The sequence below is a fragment of the Bubalus bubalis genome, chromosome 12 (assembly GCF_019923935.1).
Source record: "Bubalus bubalis isolate 160015118507 breed Murrah chromosome 12, NDDB_SH_1, whole genome shotgun sequence".
Lineage (NCBI taxonomy): Eukaryota > Metazoa > Chordata > Mammalia > Artiodactyla > Bovidae > Bubalus > Bubalus bubalis.
The window spans coordinates 47,379,094-47,399,165 of record NC_059168.1 but is presented as its reverse complement, the minus strand read 5'-3'; the positions used below and the strand labels follow the sequence as shown (position 1 = coordinate 47,399,165).

The 20,072-nt window shown below is 47.4% G+C and overlaps 1 protein-coding gene across 5 annotated transcripts; it reads left to right on the top strand.

The window, feature by feature from the left end:
• The first annotated feature begins 377 nt into the window (after window positions 1–377).
• On the top strand, window positions 378–18,378 carry THNSL2 (threonine synthase like 2). 5 transcript variants are annotated; one of them, XM_044925981.2, is made up of 9 exons: window positions 446–577; window positions 2,303–2,537; window positions 5,053–5,247; window positions 6,165–6,317; window positions 9,539–9,769; window positions 13,396–13,544; window positions 13,643–13,768; window positions 16,623–16,774; window positions 17,318–18,378. In XM_044925981.2, exons 2-9 carry the CDS (start codon window positions 2,315–2,317, stop codon window positions 17,427–17,429), a joined length of 1,341 nt encoding a protein of 446 aa, XP_044781916.2. In that variant the 5' UTR covers window positions 446–577; window positions 2,303–2,314; the 3' UTR covers window positions 17,430–18,378. The 5 variants fall into 5 exon arrangements, with proteins under 5 accessions (XP_044781915.2, XP_044781916.2, XP_006074801.3 ...); XM_006074739.4 differs by having other exon boundaries at window positions 17,283–18,378; XM_044925980.2 differs by lacking the exon at window positions 2,303–2,537 and having other exon boundaries at window positions 378–577; window positions 17,283–18,378.
• Window positions 18,379–20,072: the final 1,694 nt, after the last annotated feature.

Below are 20,072 nucleotides of genomic sequence, written 5' to 3'. Positions count from 1 at the left end.
TATACAATGTCACGAACCTCCGTCCATAGTTCATCAGGCACTCTATCAGATCTAGTCCCTTGAGCTATAGGGAAACCCCTAGAATAGATCTATGCTTAATAAAAAGTGTTTTCCTACAAAACGATGTCATGAATCCCCGTGGATTCTGAATTCCTGACGCACTCCTGAGAAGTTCCTGAGAAACAGAGAGCTCGTCAACCTTGAGATTTTTGCAGGTGGGAAGCCTGAAGCCCAGAGAAGCTAAGGGCCTTTCTTCTTTCCACCTGGCGTTCAGTTTTTCAAATCTGAAACATGCGGTACTTCCAGGGCTGCAGTGACGATTAAGAGGCTGAATAAAACGTTTAGCAAAGAGGTTTTTAAAAAGGCCAAATATGAAATACAAGGTTCCGTCTCATTTTCATTTCCTCCTCCACTTATTCCGCCCTCGGCCTCCTACCCATGAGGCCCTGCTCATCCTCCGACCCGAAGCCTGGATGCTGCCCGCCCAGTCCCGCCCTCAAGACCGGAGCCTGGCACTCCCACTGCGCTCGATCCGCCTCCCGGGCCGGGCTCTGCCGCTTCCGGAGCTTGGGACCGGGTAACCACGCCGCCCCAGCCCCTGCAGCCCTCGTACCATCCAGCTCAGCCGGCCGATTCCGGGGTGGGGGTTGGGGTTCCGCCCCACGCGAGCCTGCGTCCCAGCGGCCGAGCCTCCGGCCGGCGCGCCGGCCTCGGGTCTCCTCCCCGCGTCGCCCCCAGGCAATCGCGGCGGCCTCGCAGAGCTCATCGGTAGCGAGACTTCTGAGCTCCGAAACTTCTCGCGATTTCGCTCAACTCTGTCTTCAGCGTGGCTGGGTCGGCCTCCCTGCCCCGCTTTTTTTCATCCTCTAGTTCGGGCGCTGCGACTTGGAGGAAACCTGGGAGGGTTGAGGGTTCCCGACGCTTCGAAAATTTTGCAGGATTTCTGCAATTCACGGAGAGCCCCGACACTAAGCCTGTTGGGTTTTCCTAGGCTGGGAGTAGAACTTTATCCCGCAGGCCTGATCAAAAACGCCTTGGCCCAAGGCCAGGCCAGCCAGAGGTGCCAGTGACTTGGAGAGGCTGGCGGCGCCTGCCATGGCCCTGCCTTGGCCACCATCCCAGGGGCGCAGCGATAGCCGCTTAGGGTTCGGCCGCCCGATTTTAAGTCTCCGCCCTGCCCCCATCCTTGCTCAGAAAATCTCTTGGCCTGGAGGAGGAGCCCTTCTTAAAATGTTTCCCTGCCTTGCGGCCATTTCTTGTTTCCTTTGCTCTTCATCCAGATTATTGGTCGGATATTTTCTGACCCGTCTCCACCCTGGAATAGGGCCCAGCGGAGTCACAGGGGCAAATTACAAAATCATGCGCCAGAGGTCATTAGTCCATTCAGAAGTCCAACCCAGGTGCTAGATTTTCTTGGTTAACTTCACCAGTTCACGCCCTGTGGCAGCTGCTTCTGCTTCTGGGCTTCTCTATCTGGTTTGTTGTTGCTGTTCAGACTATGCAACCCCCATGGACTGCAGAAGGCCAGGCTCCTCTGTCCTTCTTTATCTCCTCGAGTGTGCTCAAACTCATGTCCATTGAGTCTGTGATGCCATCCAACCATCTCATCATCTACTACCCGCTTCTCCTCCTGCCCTCAATCTTTCCCAGCATCAGGGTCTTTTCCAGTGAGTTGGCTCTTCACATCAGGTTGCCAAAGTATTGGAGCTTCAGCTTCAGGATCATTCCTCCCAGTGAATATTCAGGGTTGATTTCCTTTAGGATGGACTGGTTTGAACTCATTGCTGTCCAAGGGACTCGCAAGAGTCTTCTCCAGCTTTCAGTTCGAAAGGATCAACTCTTTGGCCCTCAGCCTTCTTTATGGTTCAACTCTTACATCCCTACATGACTACTTGAAAAACCATGGTTAAAGTTAAACACGTTTAACTGCTTAAACAATGTTTAAAGTCAAACAATTTGACTCTCAGTTTTCTAGGTAGCGCCAGGGGTAAGGAACGCCTGCCAGTGTAGGAGACATAAGAGACTCGAAGTTCGATCCTTGGGTTGGGAAGATCCCTTGGAGAATGGCGTGGCAACCCTCTCCAGTCTACTTGCCTGGAGAATGCCATGAATAGAGGAGTCTGGCAGGCTATAGTCCATAGGGTCGCAAAAGAGTTGGACCCGACTGAAGTGACTTAGCACACATGCATGCCTGATGAGTGATGGCCTAGGGGTTAGCTGAGGGAGCTGGGTGTACTTGGGCTTTGCCCCATGGGGTACTGAGCTTGGAGATTAAATGCCTCTGGGGCTGGTCCCTCTGCAGGCCCCCGGGATCATGTGGTATGTCAGCACTCGGGGTATGGCCCCACGGATTGACTTCGAGGAGGCGCTGTTCTCTGGCTATGCTCCAGACGGGGGCCTCTACATGCCTGAGGAGCTTCCACAGCTGGGCAGAGAGACCCTGCATGAGTGGAGCACACTCTCCTACCCTAGCTTGGTGAAGGAGCTGTGCAGCCTCTTCATTGGACCTGAGCTCATTCCTAGAGATGACCTAAATGGTGAGCACCCCTCTACCTTTCTACTCTTCCACCTCACTATTCTGCCAGCCTAGCCCCCAGAGTTGCAAATCCATCATTCAACCCCTAGGAGATCCCCAGTCATATTTCCCAAAGTTTGGCTTCCCAGGTGGCTCAAATGATAAAGAATCTGCCTGTACTGTAGGAGACCCAGGTTTGATTCCTGGGTTGGGAAGATCCCCTGGAGAAGGGACTGGCTACCCACTCCAGTATTCTTGCCTGAGGAGCCTGGTGGGCTACAGTCCATGGGGTCACAAAGTCGGACATGACTGAATGACTTACAAGTCCCCAGTCATATTTCCCAGACTTTGGAGTTTTTCCCAGACTCTGAAATCCCAGAATTGGAAATATCCTCAAAAAGTTGCATCCATTCCAATTCCCACCCCAGTGTGGGGAATGCCAAAGTGATCGGCAGAGAATTTGTTTTTTAAAAAACTTTTCAAAACTAGGGATTTCACCATTGACCTTGAATGAGATACTTGAATGTTTTGAATATTTCCTTCTTGCATATACTTCAGCATTCCTGGGCTTCCCTGGTGGCTAGATGGTGAAGAATCTGCCTGTAATTCAAGAAACCTGGGTTCAATCCCTGGGTTGGGAAGATCCCCTGGAGGAGGGATTGGCAACCACTCCAGTATTCCTGCCTGGAGAATCCCCATGGATAAAGGAGCCTGGCGGGCTACAGTCCATGGGGTCGCAAAGAGTTGGACTCAACTGAGCAACTAAGCACAGCATAACACAGCACATATATAACACATAACACAGCACAGTATATAAAGCACCCAGACCCACAGATTGCTATTTTATTTCCTCAAATGGCAATTCCAGAAGGGATTTTGAGAGTGTTCTGGACCAGCTCATTTCAGACTGTTATGTGTCTACAGATTGTCCCTGGGAATCTTGTTAAAATGCAGATTCTGATTCAGTAGATCTGGGGCGGGCCTGAAAATTCTGCATTCCTATCAAGCGTCCAGGCTTCCCTGGTCGTGCAGGGGTAAAGAATCTGCCTGCCAATGCAGGAGACTCAAGAGATGTGGGTTCTTGATTCCTGGGTGGGGAAGATCCCCTGGAGGAGAAAATGGCAACCCACTCCAGTATTCTTGCATGGAAAAGTCCATGGACAGAGGAGCCTGGTGGGTCATAGCCCATAGGGTTGCAAAGAGTCAGATGTGACCGAGCAACTGAGCCTGCAGCATCAAGCGTCCAGATGATACTAATGCTGCTGGTCCATGGACCAGCTGTATAACATAATCCCGCAGCAGCAGCCTAATGGTGAGAGTTTGAGACTGAAAAGAACTCAAAATGTAGTTTGGGACTTCCCTGGTGATCCAGTGGTGAAGAATCTGCCTGCTAGTGCAGGGGACACCGGTTCGATCCCTGGTCCGGGAAGATTCTACATGCTGCAGGGCAACTAAGCACGAGTGCCTCAGCTACTGAAACCGGCTCACCTAGAGCTCGTGCTCTGCAATAAGAGAAGCCGCTGCAATAAGAAGCTCGCTCGTGCAACTAGAGAGAGGCTAGCTTGCTCACCCCAGCTAGAGAGTAGCCCACCCACAGCTACTCTGGATGTAATAAAAATAAATAAATAAATAAATTTTAAATGTAGTTCAGTGACCAGCACTGATGGCATTGCCTGGGTATGTGTTAGAATTCTCATTACTTCCTCCGACTTACTGATCCAAAACCTGCATTTTAAGATCCCAGGTGACTGGTTTGCCAATTAAAGTTTGAGAAATGCTACTCTGGATGGGCTTAGCTTTAGGTAGGACCCCAAGTTTCTGGCATCACAGGTGTGAGATTAAGTAATGCAAAACAAAGAAACAACTCTCTATTTTTAGGAAGGAAAATTAGAAGAGATGAGATACTTGATTTGTTTGTTGCATGATTGTTTAACTGAATTTCTACTGGAATACATGCACACAAGAAATCCAAATGGTGAAGAAATATATAAAGTAAAAAATGAAAGTCTTACAGCATCAATTCTGCTGTCTGGGAGAATCACCGTGAGGAATCCATGAACAGTTCGGTTCGTGTCTTTCCAAACTTTTCCCCCTAGGATTATACAATTATATTCATACACAGTATCCTTTACGATAAAAATTTCAGGTATTTTACTCTGGTAACAAGATAGAAAATTCAAATTTAAAAGTGTAAAGAGACTAAGAATTAACTTGGAGGACAAGTGTGTGTGTGTGCATGTGTGTGTCTGTGTGCGCGTGCGCGTGCACACGCTCTCAGTTGTGTCCGACTCTTTGTGACCCCATGGACTGTAGCACATCAGGCTCCTCTGTCCATGTGATTTTTCAGGCAGGAATACCGGAATGGGTTGCCATCTCCTCTTCCAGGGAATCTTCCCAACCCAGGGATTGAACCCACATCTCTTGCATCTCCTGCATTTGCAGGCAGATTCTTTACCACTAGCGCCACCTGGGATGCCCTGGAGGAGGATGAGAGAATGCCATTTTCACTGTACGATTTCCCTTCCTTCCCCTTGCAGATCTGATTGATCGTGCCTTCAGCAGATTCCGCCACAGAGAGGTGGTGCATCTGTCCAGGTTGAGGAACGGGCTGAACGTGCTGGAGCTGTGGCACGGGGTCACCTATGCATTTAAGGACCTGTCCCTGTGCTGCACAGCACAGTTCCTGCAGTACTTCCTGGAGAAGAGGAAGAGGCACATCACCGTGGTTGTAGGTGTGAATCGTGGGCATGTGCCCTGGAGCCCACAGCACCCCAGCTGGCTGGTGTCCGCCCATGGGATGCCCTCCACTGATGTCTCTTGGGGAGTGTGTTACTGATTCTTCTAGAGCAGCTTTCTTTAAAAAAAAAAAAAAAATTGATTTATAATACCACGTGAGTTTCAGGTATACAGCATAGTGATTCGGTTATATGTATCTATTGTTGTCGTTTAGTCGCTAAGTTGTGCCTGACTCTTCTGCGACCCTATGGACTCTATCTAGCCCACCAGGCTCCTCTGTCTGTGGGATTTCTCAGTATTACAAAATCTTGAGTGTAGCTCCTTGTGATATACAGGGAGGTCCTTGGTGGTTATCTATTTTATATATGTGAAGTGCTCAGTTGTGCCTGACTCTGCAACCCCGCGGACTGTAGCCCACCAGGCTCCTCTGTCCATGGGATTTCCCAGTCAAGAGTACTGGAGTGGGTTGCCATTCCCTTCTCCAGGGAATCTTCCCGACCCAACAATCAAACCTGTATCTCTTGTGTTTTTTTGCATTGCGGGTGGATTCTTACCCGCTGAGCCATCAGGGAAGTCCTGTTTTAAATATATATGTTAATCCCAACCTCCTAATTTATAGAGCAGGGTTCTTAACATTCTCTTGTGCCATGGACCCTTTTGACAGACTGATGGAGGCTATGGAATCTTCTCAGAATAATAATTTAAATAAATAAAATACATGGATGATATGGTGCCAACTTCACAGGTGCCTTGATTTGTATCCATGGGTCTCTTGGAGGTTCAAGGACCCCAGGTTAAGTACTGGGTTCCTACCCTCCAGGGTATCCCCTCACTTGGCAACTGTGCTTTAAGGGCCAATTTCTTTCCATCTTCCTTTGTCTGAAGAGGAGGGTTCCTCCTTCTTCCCATCCAGGAACTTCTGGGGACACAGGAAGTGCTGCCATTGAGAGTGTTCAGGGGGCAAAAAATGTGGACATCATTGTTCTGCTGCCCAAGGGTCACTGTACAAAGATTCAGGAGCTCCAGATGACAACAGTGCGAAGAGAGAACGTCCACGTGTTCGGAGGTGAGTGTTGGGACTGAGGTTCTGGGGACAGCGTGGCCCTGCCGTGAGTGGCTCTATGTTGGGAGATAGACTGGAACCAAGCTAATCAATTGTCTAGCTGAGCATCCTGCCTCCTCTCCTTTCTCTCTCCTTCCCTTCCTTCATCAGTCATATTTTGAGGTTGGTATATGCCCTGACTTAGCTCTAAGTAGGTGCGTGGCTACACAGTCTCAGAAACTATTGGAGGTGACTGGTGCATAAACCATTACTAATAAATAGTACATCCAAGGAAGTGTAGGTTTAAACCCATACCCCAAAGAATGCCACCTCCATGCACATTCAACCTGTTTGTGCCATGTCTGCAAGGCAGCCACCCAGAGCCATAGCCTGAGCCAGATGACTTGGATTTTTTTCCAGGGCACTGAAGTTCAGAGGGCAAAAACACATTGCCCACTGAGAGAATGTGCTGTTACATGTTGGCAGCTAACACCCTCCCTTGCAGTGTTGAATCAACTAATGCATTTGGTTAGCAGGTCTAAGTATTTAAAATAGGAAGCTACTCAGCGGTACCTATGGCTCGTGACTCCTACTTCCTGAGCTGCATCATGAATCATAGCATTTTATGCTTGCAGAAAGGCAAAAAAAATCTTAATGTCTGGCCATCTATTCTGAGCGCATTTAATCATTATGAAGCCCAAGAGTGTAGGAAGGCAGGGTGAGTTTGAGTGGAGCCATACTTTTTATTGTGGGCTTCCCTAGTGGTTGAGACAGTTAAGAATCTGCCTGCCATGTGGAAGACCCAGGTTCAATCCCTTAATTGGGAAGATCCCCTGAAGAAGGGAATGGCAACCCACTCCAGTATTCTTGCCTGGAAAATTCCATGTACAGAGGAGTCTGGCCAGCTACAGTCCATGGGATTCCAAAGAGCTGGATCTGACTGAGCAACTAACATACACTTGTATACTTTTTTATTTCTACCTGTCACACCCCACTGCACCCCAGGGAGCCCCAAGGAAGGGACAGGAAAATGAGCAATAGGGATCTTGGTGAAGTTTTATGCTCTGTGGCCTGGAGCAAGCTGTCTAGGTAGCCTGACTTGGTTTGGTCACTCACTTAGCAGGACAACAAATGTGGTAGCAGAAAACCCTCCTTCTATAGCTGGCCTGGCCTCCTGTTATAATCCCATAGATGATGTTTTATATAACACCAATTTTGTCAAGGACCAAAAACACAGTGAAAACAACTGTTACCCAGGGGAGTAGCGTGAGTATTCTTTGTCTGTTTGTTCAAGAGCAAACAAAAAGCCTCTTCTACTAGCAAACCCATGTACATTCAGTGAAAAGTTTAGCTAAGGCAAGTGTTGGCAGAATTAACCTTGGTAATTCATTGCCCATATCTGGCCACATATTGGGCTTCCCAGGTGGCACTATTGGTAAAGAATCCACCTGCCAGTGCAGAAGATACAAGAGATGCGGGTTTGGTCCCTGGATTGGGAAGATCCACTGGAATAGGAAATGGCATCCCAGTCCAGCATTCTTGCCTGGAAGATTCCATAGATAGAGGAGTCTGGCAGGCTGCAGTCCATGGGGTTGAAAAAGAGTTGGACATGACTGAGCAGAGCATCTGACTACATTTTCTTGCAGTCATGGCAAGATTTTAATGCACGAGATTCAGGTTCCTAAGGGTTTTTGTTAAACCCTAAGCACCAGAATTGCTATTTATGGATCTACAACTGTCTTTGCCTAGAATCAGATCAGAGAATAGCTTTTTGTGCCTCCGTACTGGACCTGCAGCCTTCTCTCCTTGTATACAGATGTTGGAAGGCTTTTATATAAGGGCATGAATAGAAGCATCATTCCTGATCATGAGTTGGAGAACAGTGCACATTAGGAAAATGTCGCGGACATGTGGATGGTGATGAATACCGTATGTCATAAATGTGCATAAATTAGTTTTTATTTCAAAACAGTACTGTTCAAGTTCTTCCTTTCCTTTCTGGAATTTTCTGACTTGGTTTCCAGGAGGATATGTGTTAGTTCAGGAGCTAGCAGTGGGTGTGTGTTTTCCCTGGACTAGGGAGCTCACAGAGCAGAGATGGGTCAACCTGGATTGTTGTGTCTTAGACACTGATGTTTTCTGAAGTCATTAATATCCATTGTACATTATATACTCAATTCTTCTTAAGCACAGGATAATCAGCCAATGCTAGTTATATATTATTTGGGTTGTTTTTGCCTGGAAATAACAGAAAACCTAACTCAGACTGACTTGAACAGGGATAGTTTCCAGCTCATGTACCTGTAAGTCTAGAAATGGAACGGGCTTCTGATTGGTTGTTTCACTGCCTTCTGGGAGCCAAGTATTCTTGGTTCCATCTTCCCCAATTCTCAAGCTTTTTGTGGTTCATGATGATTACTGAAGGTAACCAAGTCTCTCTTCCTTTGGCTGTCTCTTGAAAGCAGTGAATCTTTTCCTTGAACCCCAGCAAATATCCCCCTTGTAACATGGATCTGGAGTTAGTCCTGCAGTCTCAGTGCTACTACATAATGAAAGGGGAAATGAATGGTAACCTCCACGCCTACTCTGGCATTTACCTCCAATAATCTTATCCCCCTCTGGCCTCCAAGTTTGGATTCAATGGAGAAATAGACCCAGGTTTTAGATAAGAGATTAATGTTGGCTTGATTGCTGGTTGGGCTGGGTTGAGGGGTGCAACTTGGACTAGGCACTGATTTGCCCAACAATTACCCAATTAATTTATCCATAAATTAAAGTGCACACACACCCAGCTTAAGGAGAAATCCTGCCCATACCAGCTTCCCTGCCACGTAGGAGCCGAGGGTAGAACCTCCACCCTTTGATCTAAATGAGGGAACAAGGGCAGACCCCACAGAAAGAGCAACTCTTTCCCCTCAGCCCCTGATGGAGAACCATGGAGTAAAGCTCAGCCTGTCACCATCTTACAACCTGATAAACTATCCTGTCCTTGTTCCCAGAGCCTGGGGAAGAGGACCTGGACTACAAAGAGGAATTCTTCCCCCAGTGTCCCAGAAGGTTGACATTTAATATCTAATTTTAGATAATGGTAGAAACATTGGAAATGTGACCACAAGGATATGAGCCATAGGTTGAGTGAAGGTCCTGGTGCGATGGGCTCAGTCTGAAAGGCTGTGTGGGCACATGCTGACCATCTGGGGGTTCTCTGTGCTCCTGACAGCTCCTTCTCCTCTCTCCCCTGACAGTGGAGGGTAACAGCGATGAGCTGGATGAGCCCATCAAGACGGTGTTTGCCGACGTGGCCTTTGTCAAGAAGCACAACCTAATGAGTCTGAATTCAATCAACTGGTCCCGGGTCCTCGTGCAAATAGCCCACCACTTCTTTGCTTACTTCCAGTGTGCGCCATCCTTAGACATGCACCCCCTGCCCCCCGTGGAGGTGGTTGTGCCAACGGGAGCTGCCGGTAACCTTGCAGGTGAAGAGACCCCTGGACAGAAATGGGCTTTCCAGAAAAATGCCTGTGGTCCTTGTCCTCCCAGCCCCACTTCAGCTATAACATGGGTTGGGTCCTTTGTTGTTTCGTCACTTAGTCACGTTCAACTCTTTGCAACTCCAAGGACTGTAGCCCACCAGGCTCCTCTGTCCATGGGATTTCCCAGGCAAGAATACTGGAGTGGGTTGCCATTTCCTTCTCCAGGGGATCTTCTCGATCCCGGGATTGAACCTCGGTCTCCTACATTGGGAGGTGGATTCTTTATCACTGAGCCACCACGGAAGCCCAGGTTGGGTCCTAGGTGATGGGGAACTACACAAAGAACCTTCCAGAAAATGTCCCCCTGACTTCCTGGGAGGACATCCCGGCCTTTTGCCACAGGGGGAGAGTAATGGGTTAACCCCAGTGTGCTCGGCCGCCTGATCTGATGTGTCGCTCAGCAGAGTGTGGGGAGATGAGGTGAAGGTTCAGCTGCTGTTCCTGGATGGCAGAGCCCTCTGCCAGGAACGTGGACTTTCCTCCCAGCCCTGGCCAGCTCCCTGCTCTGAGGATAAGGGCTCACCTGGCACAGTGTGTTCTCCTCAGAGACCGTGTGATGTGGAAAGAGTCCTGGACTTGGGCTTCTGGCTCCAGTTCTGTCCTTTACTAGCTGAATGGCTGTCCCTTAGGTTCAGCTCCTCGGCTATCAAAGGGAGGTTGGACCACTTATCATATCTCTCAGGACGAGCGTGAGGTGCAAATTAGATTCTGTGTGTATGTGAACTTTGTGAAGGTCGAGTGCTATAAAGCTGCGTGGCATGAAAATCATTTCCTGTAATAATTTATAGGAATGTTGATCAAGCACTGACTATGTGTCAGGCAGTGCTCTGAATGCTTCCCTCATATTAATTCATTTAATCCTCACATGGGCCTATGAGGGGCACAATACTGTTAATTTCATTTTACAATGAGGAGGCTGTGGCACAGAGAAGTCCTTGGACAGCCTGTACTTGTTTATGCACTGGTCAGTCCCAGGGCCAGGATGGTGACCCAGGCAAGCTGGCTTCAGAGTCTTTGCCTTTTTGAACTTATGAGGCTGCCTCTTGATGGACGTGACCTTTTTCTGATGGTTCTGTTAGTGGCATCGCTTCTGATGGGTGCCCAGGTTGGCTTAGGTGAGACCATGAAAGCATCTTAGTGCGCAGGAGTCTTTGTGACTTCAGCTAACACAGGGATGGAAAAAATGAGCTGGCTGTTAGACAATGACGGCTCAGACTTCTTCCCCGTCCGTGGAGTGAAGCCCACCACACTGCCCATTTGCATCACCCCCCAGGGAATGGTACCACCTGCCTGTGCCCTGTATCTGCCACAGTGCCTGGCACAAAAGCAACGTTTGCAGAGGGATCTCTGATCTAGCCCTGCTCCATCAGGAACTAGCTGCTTGACTTTAAGCCCCTGGACCTCCTAAGCCTCCATTCTTCCCCTGTCATATAAGGATATCATGGCATTTACTGAGGATCCCATGAAATAAGACTGTGAAAGTGCTTTGCAAAATTGAGTGACATTGGGTGGTGTGAGTATCCCTTACTCCTTTTACTTACTCATAGAGATAAACTATTCATGGGAATAGGGACCTTCCTAAACTACGTTACCTTTCTGGGCTCTCCATCTCTGGGGGTGAGGCATTTTATTTGTTTCATGCAAACAGGAGCTGCTGTCAGGTGGACAGTGGCTGCTGCCCCGTCCTCCCTCGGCCCCTTTCCAGGAGACTCAGCCTGAAAGCACTGGTTCTTCATCTGGGGACTCAGCGTGTGCTCCAGACTTAGACAGACCTCTTAAGTTCACATCCTCACTCTGCCACTTAGCAGGCTCTGAAACTACGAGTATTAGTAGCTCAGTCGTGTCCGACTCTTTGCGACCCCATAGGCTGTAGCCCGCAAGACTCTTCTGTCCGTGGGATTCTACAGGCAAGAATACTGAAATGGGTTGCCGTTCCCTTCTCCAGGGCATCTTCCCGACCCAGGGATTGAACCTGGGTCTCTTGAATTACAGGCAGATTCTTTACCATCCGAGCCACCAGGGAGGCCCAAAGCAGGCTTTGGGTGGGTCATTTCAACTTCTCAGAATCTCCATTTTCTCTTCTGCAAATGGTGTGTGTCGGTACCTGGTGGGGGCAGGGTTTGGCATAGAGAACAGCATCAGGGCACAGTAACCCCCTCCTACTCTTTCCTCCTTTTTTGTTTTCTGGTAGCAGCTTTATTGCTCTATGATTCACATACCATACAATTCACCCGTTTAAAGTATTCAGCTTAATAATTTTTAGTGCACACAGATTTGTGCAACCATCACCATAATGTTTTAGAGCATTTTCATCACCCTAAGAGGAAGCCCTGTTCCCATGAAGCAGTCATTTCCCTCCTCTCTCCCAGCTTTAGGCAGTCACTCATCTATTTCATCTCCATAGATTTTCCTATTCTGGACATTTTATGTAAATGGAATCATCCAATATGTGGCCTTTTATGTCTAGCTTCCTTTCACTTAGCATGACATTTTCAAGGCTCATCCATACTGTAGCACGTGTTAGTACTTTATTCCTTTATATGGCTGAATACTATTTTATTGTATCGATGTATCACATTTTGTTTACACATTTAAGAGTTAATGGTCATTTGGATTGCTTCGGTTTTTAGTTATGAATAATGCTGCTGTGAATGTTTGTGTATGTGCTTGTGTGGCTCTGTTCTCAGTTATCTTGAGTATATACAAACTAGGAGTGGATTTCTGGGTCGTACTGGAGCTCTGTGCTTAACTTTTTGAGGAACTGCTGGACAGGTTTCCAAAGTGACTGTGCTATTTTCCATTCCCACTAACAGTATATGGGGGTTCCAATTTCTCCACATCCTGACCAAGACTTGTTATCATCTGTCTTCTTGATTCTAACCATCCGAGTAGGTATGAAGTGGTGTATCATTGTGATTTGGGTTTGTGTTTTCCTGATGACTAATGATGTTGAGTGGGCTTCCTTGGTGGCTCAGTGGGAAAGAATCCACCTGCCAATCTCTGGGTCAGAAAGATCCCTGGAGGAGGAAATGGCACCCCACTCCAGTATTCTCACCTGAAAAATCCCATGGACAGAGGAGCCTGGTGGGTTACAAATGTTGCAAAAGAGTTGGATACCACTTAGTGACTAAACAACAGCAACAATGATGTTGAGTATCTTTTCATATGTCCCTTGGCTATTTGTATATCTTTTTTGGAGAAATGTCTACACAAGTCCTTTGCCTATTTTTTAATTGGATTATTTGTATTTTAATGGGCTGCCGTCTATGGGGTCGCACAGAGTCGGACACGACTGAAGCGACTTAGCAGCAGCAGCAAGAGTTCTTTATATATTCTTGGTTCAAGTCTCTTATCAGATATACGATTTGCAAATGGTTTTTCCTATTCTGTGGGTAGCCTTTTTATAGTGATAAATTGATAATGATGTATTGATAGTGTCCTTTGAAGCATGAAAGCTTCAAAAAGCACAAAAGCTTCTTAATTTGATGATGTTCAATTCATCTATTTTTTCTTTTGTTGTCTGTGATTTTGGTGTCATGTCTAAGAAACCATTGTTCTCCTCTCATAAGCTGGGTGCATCGCTCAGAAGATGGGGCTGCCCATTCACCTGGTCGTGGCAGTGAACAGCAATGACATCATCCACAGGACGGTCCAATGGGGAGACTTCTCTCTGTCCAAAGCGGTCAAGCCAACCTTGGCGTCAGCCATGGACATTCAGGTGGGATGTGTGTGCAGGTCTGCCCCAGGTGTTGGTTGGATGGAGGTGGACAAGGGCTGAGGTCAGCATGACCCCTGGGACCCTGCCTCTCTGCTCAGGTTCCCTACAACATGGAGAGGATCTTCTGGCTGCTGTCTGGCTCTGACAGCCAGGTGATAAGAGCCCTCATGGAGCAGTTTGAAAGGACAAAAAGTGTGAGTCTACCCAAGGAGCTGCACAGCAAGGTCAGTTACCACTCACACACCATGGAAAAAGGAAAGGGTACAGCCACGAGACCAGAACTGGGGTTTGAAAATCTTTTCAAGGAGAGGAGATGCTTGGGTATTTTTTTGAGTACCTGCTATGAGCCTCACACTTCTGGAGTTTATGAGGATTTATTTTTTGAATGGGGAGAGGTGGTTGGTTTAGAGGTTATTGGTTTAGAGTTAGATGCATGTAAATCCAAGCCAGTTATGAGACCTTGGGTTAGTTTCTTAAACTCTGTGCCTCAATCTCCTCATCTGTAAAATGGGAATCATGAGAATGCCTGCCTCATGGCATTGTTGAAGATTTAAGTCCATCAAGCGCTTTGTATACTGCCTGGCAATATAGGGCTTAATATATTAACTATCATTATTTTATTCATTATTGTTGTTGATTTCCAATAATAACAACTGGAAGCCACTTTCTCTATCCAGTATGTGCAGAGACTATTGTTCAATTAACTTTTTTAAAAAAAATAAGGAGAGGGAGTTTCTTGGCAGTCCAGTGGTTGGGGCTCTGTGCTTGCACTGCAGGGGACCTAAGTTTGATCCCTGGTCAGGGAACTCAGATCCTGCAAGTCACAGCACTGCCAAAAAATTAAATTAAAAAAATAAAGAATAAGGAGAAATTTTGTCTCCAAATGGATAGGAGTCTAGGGCTCAGTTGCTCAGTTGTGTCCAACTCTTTGCGACCCCATGGACTGTAGCCCTCCAGTCTCCTCTATCCATGGGATTCTCCAGGCAAGAATACTGGAGTGGGTTGCCATTTCTGTCTCCAGGGGATCTTCCTGACCCAGGGATTGAACCCAGGTCTCCTGCATTGCAGGCGGATGCTTTACCGTCTGAACTACTAGGAAGCCCTCTAGGGAAGGATTGCTTTTATTTTAATGTAACCTGGTGATGGAAACTTATTTAATATCAAAAAAGGATTTCATATATTGAATTTGACTATAATTTTTTCTACCACATTCCTACCAATTGGTCATCCAGACTGTGTATACTTCCAACAACAAGGACCTTACTACCTCACATCAGCTGTAGTCATTACAAAGTTCTTTATGTCAAGCCAGAATCTGTTCCTTCTAGCCTGTGTACTGGTGAGCTGATTCCCATACTTGAAGAGAATCTTCCTTTACCTGCTAAGCCTTCCTGGTTCTTTTAGCTACATAGTGTAAATTACATGGCATAATTTTGAGTGGTTAGTGTCCATATTAAAGAGTTGTTTCCAGAACTAGATACAGTTCTGTGGGCTCAGTCACTCATACAGACTGGTGTGGAATTTGTCTTCTGGAATCTGTGCTTCTTTTCCTCTCTTTTTTTTTGGCCATGGCCTGTGGTTCCCCACCAGCGATCAACTCTGCCCCCACGCTGCATTGGAATCCAGGAGTCTTAACCACTGGACCACCAGGGAAGTCTCCCTATGCTTCTTCAATGCAACCTGTTTTAATCAGTTTGGACTGCTATAACAAAGTACCACAGACTGGTGACTTATAAACAATACAAATGTATTTCTCACAATTCCAGGGACTGGAGGACCGAGGTCAAGGTGCTAGCATCAAGGTCAAGGTTGGATTCTAGTGAGGGCCCCCTTCTGGGAGGTAGTAGGCCGCCTTCTTGTATCCTCATACGGGGGAATATGAGACACTAATAAAGATACTAATTCCATTCATGAAGGCTCCACCCTCATGACCTAATTACTTCCCAAAGCCTCACCTACAAATACCATCATATTGGGTTTAGGGCTTTAACATATAAATTTGGTGGGAACACGACTATGAAGACCATAATACAACTAAAGTTCAGCTTATTCAATGGTTTGTTTTGATATTCCTTCTCCTCATGTAAATGAGATGCTATGTGAAGACAGACACCATATCCCGTGGTTCTTCATTCTCTCCCTGGCTGTACATGTAGAAGTTACTCCATCTGCTGAAACAACATTCATTCATTTGTTCATTCATTCATTCATGTTACTTATTGACCATGAGCCAGGAACTGTGCTTGGTGCTAGAGATTCAAATATAAATAAAACAAACATACTCATTGTCTGCTGTGAACCATAATGGGTCAGGAAGATGTCTAAACAATTTATAATAACCTGTGGTTTCTATTGGGCTTCCCAGGTGGCGCAGTGGTAAAGAATCCACCTGCCAATGCAGGAGACATGGGTTCTATCCCTGGGTTGGGTAAATCCCCTGGAGAAGGGAATGGCAACCCACTCCAGGATTCTTGCCTGGGAAATCCCATGGACTGAGGAGCCTGGCGGGCTACAGTCCATGGGGTCACAAAGAGTCGGACAAGACTTAGCAACTAAACAGCAGCAACATGGTCTTTGTTGATTGAAGTTGATTATATTCATGGTTTTTGGCACATGCAGTGCATTTCTAGAGAATGATCAAATAAACCATCTACGCTGAGGGAGCACTGAAAAGGGAGTCTTCCTTTTTCTGAGGTAGTGGGCAATTTTCCTAAAGGAAAGCTGGAGATCTGGGTGGAAACCAATGGGAAGCTATTCCCACACCTACAGGGAGGGGGCGCACTAACAGCAAAGCGCTAGGAATGCTTGAGTGCCCTTAGCCTGTGTTTCCTTTGGTTGCTGAGCAAGCATATGTTCTATTTTGCTGATCCAGAGCCAAATTCTAACTAAATGTATTGACCTGAAACTCAAACATGTGCTTCCTCTAACTTGAGTGAATCTGTTTAAAACTGGGAAACATGGGAAACTAGCTTTTTATCTGAGCTGAATCTGAGCCATTTCATTTGAGTTTCTAATGTGTACCCAGATGGTTGTACTGGGTGGTGGGTTTTTGGTCACCTCTTCCCCACTTCCCCTCAGCTTTTGGAGGCAGTAAGCTCTCAATCGGTGTCGGATGAGGCCATCACCCAGACGATGGGCCGCTGCTGGCAGGAGAACCAGTACCTGTTATGCCCGCACTCGGCTGTGGCCGTGAGCTGCCATTACCAGCGGGTGGACAGGCAGCAGCCCAGGTACTGGTGGTGGGCGCCTGAGTTTCAGGGAGGGGGGACCCCTTCGGACCTCTCTGGGCCCATCCTTTTCCCCAAGCAGGGGGCACAGGAATGTGAGCAACTTGCTTTTTTTGGGAGGAGGGGTGCCCCACATGGCATGTGAGAACTTAGTTCCCCGACTAGGGATTGAACTCAGGCTCTCTGCAGTAGAAGCACAGAGTCTCAACCACTGGTCCACCAGGGAAGTCCCACAAATGGGTTTTATGAGCATAGTGGGTGCTGAGTGAAGGTGTGTGCTGAGACTGTGGTCCCAGAAGAGGGAGCTTGAACCCCAAAAAGGAGGAGCAGTTGGCTAGCAGAGTCATTGCAGAGATGAATTCAAGGGACCAAACCTGTTTTTTTCCTGTCTCTCTCCACCCTACCTCTAACCTTCCCCTGTTCCTTCTTCTCTCGCCTCACCTTCTTCCGGTACCTGCCCCACTATCTATTATCTTCCACCCCCTGTTTTCACCTCCCCCACTTACCCCAGCCCTCCCCGCTGTTGTCTGGCTCCCGCCTCTGCAGCCAAGTTCCCGGAGGCTGTGCGGGCTGCCAGGCTGACCCTGGACACCCCAGCAGAGATCCTCGCCCTGGAGCACAAGGAGGCACGCTACACCCCAATGCGGAAGGGCGATGACTGGACACGGATGCTCCGGGACACGATTGAGGACCTGAGCCAGCGGTGGCAGAGGCGCTTCCTGAATCTCCCGGCATAGCCCCACTGGAGATGGCTTCCTTTAGGCCTCAGACCCTGAGAGGTGTCCCCTGTGAGCCGCTTGGGGCACGTTCTCCCCATTGAGAGTCTGTGCAGGAGGTTCTCAGGGGGCTGCTCTAGAGGTGGGGGGTCTGGAGCCAGCAGGCTGTGCTTTGTTCCCAGGATGCTCTGTGCTGTCACTGCCTGATGTTGCGCCTGATCCCCTGGGAGGCGGGGAGGGCTCCTGTAGATGTTGCTGGGGGTGCACTCCCACCGCCAGACAGTGCAGGAGCATTGCTGCTGCCTGTGAAAGTTTCAGTGGATAAGAATGTGCCTGCCAGTGCAGAGGACACAAGTTTGATCCCTGGTCCAGGAAGATCCCACATGCCAGGGAGCAACAAAGCCCCTGCACCACAACTGCTGAGCCTGGGTGCCTGGAGCCCGTGCTCCACAACGAGAGAGAGCACCACAATGAGAAGCCCGTGTGCTACAGGGAAGAGCAGCCCCAGCTTGTAGCAACTAGAGAAAGCCCGAGCAAAGCAACGAAGAATAAGTAAATACATAAATAAATAAATAAAAACTTAAAAAAGAAAGGAAAGTCTGGGCTTCAGGGTCAACCTCGGCTCTAAGATTTTGGACCCAGGCAGATGGGGACCGCTGACTCCATTAGCACAGGTCTGGCTTGAGTCTTAGTTTATCTGGTCCCCAAACCAGATCAGAGGCCTTGGCCTGCCTTGTCAGAGGCTTTGTTGTTGTGTTTAGTAGATAAGTTGTGTCCCACTGTTTGCAACCCCATGGACTGTAGACTGCCAGGCTCCTCCTGTCCGTGGGATTCTCTTAAACAAGAATACTGGACTGGGTTGCCATTTCTTTCTCCAGGGATCTTCCCAGCCCAGGGATCCAACCTGTGTCTCCTGCATTGGCAGGCGGATTCTTACTATCTGAGCCACTAGGGAAGCCCAACATATGTGTACTAAACTATGTATAATTTCCCTGGTGGTCCAGTGGTTAAGACTCCATGCTTCTAATGCAGAGGCACAGGTTCGATCCCTGGTCAGGGAAGTTCATATAGTGTGGCATAAAAAAAAAAAAAGTGTATATATATATATATATCACACAGAGTGTGCTAAATAGACATGAAGAAATAATAACAGCACTTACATTTATCTCTTCTCCCCCCGTCCAGTGGATTGCCTGTGGGCCTGTCTTTGGTAGTCCTGGTTGAGCACTGTGCCTGGTGCATTCTGGAACTGGCAGGACCAGGAACATAGCTCCTCTGTGATTGCACATCTACCAGATACTGTGTGATGACTCTCAAAGTGTGGTCCTTGGGTTTCCCCAAAATGCAAACTCCCAGCCCCCACCCTGCTGCTGCTACTGCTGCTGCTAAGTCACTTTAGTCGTGTCCGACTCTGTGCGACCCCATAGACGGCAGTCCACCAGGCTCTTCCGTCCCTGGGATTCTCCAGGCAAGAACACTGGAGTGGGTTGCCATTTCCTTCTCCAATCGTGAAAGCGAAAAGTGAAAGTGAAGCCCCCACCCTAGAGCACAGCAACTCTGTGGACATAGGCGGGGTGTCTTCAGTTCTTACAAATGCCCCCACATAAGTTTCCGCCCTCTAATTTCAGGAAACCCTGGCCAAGGACTTTAAGTTTATAAATAATTGTCTTGCACAGGGAGATATGCTTTGTTTCCACAAGGGCATGCTTTCTTCCTGCTACTGTTTTTATGATCTAGCCTACACTGCCCAATTCAGGAACCACCAAACATTTGTTGAGTTCTTGCAATGTGAATAGTCCGAACTGAATTTTAAATTTTTTAACTAATTTACATTTAAATGTCAAATTTTCTTACTTGATTCAGTTATTGGAAAACTTTTAAGTATGACTGGAAAAATTCAAGTAATATGGATCTGCTTTTTCAGCTATAAAATTTATGAAGTATATAAAATACTTTGTTTTGGAGTATAGTTGGTTAATGTTGTGTTAGTTTCAGCTGTACAGCAAAGTGATTCTGTTATACATATACATGTGTCTGTTCTTTTTCAAGAAGGTTCTTGATAAGATATCTTGGTTCAAGATACTGTTCTGATTGAGATGTACCACGAGTGTAAATTACATGTTGGATTTCAAAGACATCTAATGAAAAAAAATCTAAAATATCTCAGTAATTTTATATCAATGATCTGTTGAAAGGATGGTGTTTTTATGTATTAGAATAAATAAAATATAATATTAAATTAATTCCATCTTTTTCCTTTTCTTCTTCTAAGGACATTTAAAGTTGTATATGGGGCTTGCCGTTGGGGGTTCCCAGTGTATTTCTAGAGACAGCAATGATCTAGAGCTTAACCTTGGCTTTGTGTGTACATGAACATGCCACAGATAGTTGTGGATTTACTTATATTATTGGGTTCAAATCTTGTGTGGATTGAGGGAGGGGGTTAGACAAACACACAGACTCCAATATCAGCACAACCCTCAGACCCGGGACCCTGGGAGCCCCTTCGGATGGCAGGTGAGGCAGGCACAGTGTGGAGAGATTTTTGACCACTAGAGGGCACTGTTGCAACGACTCAGGGCTGC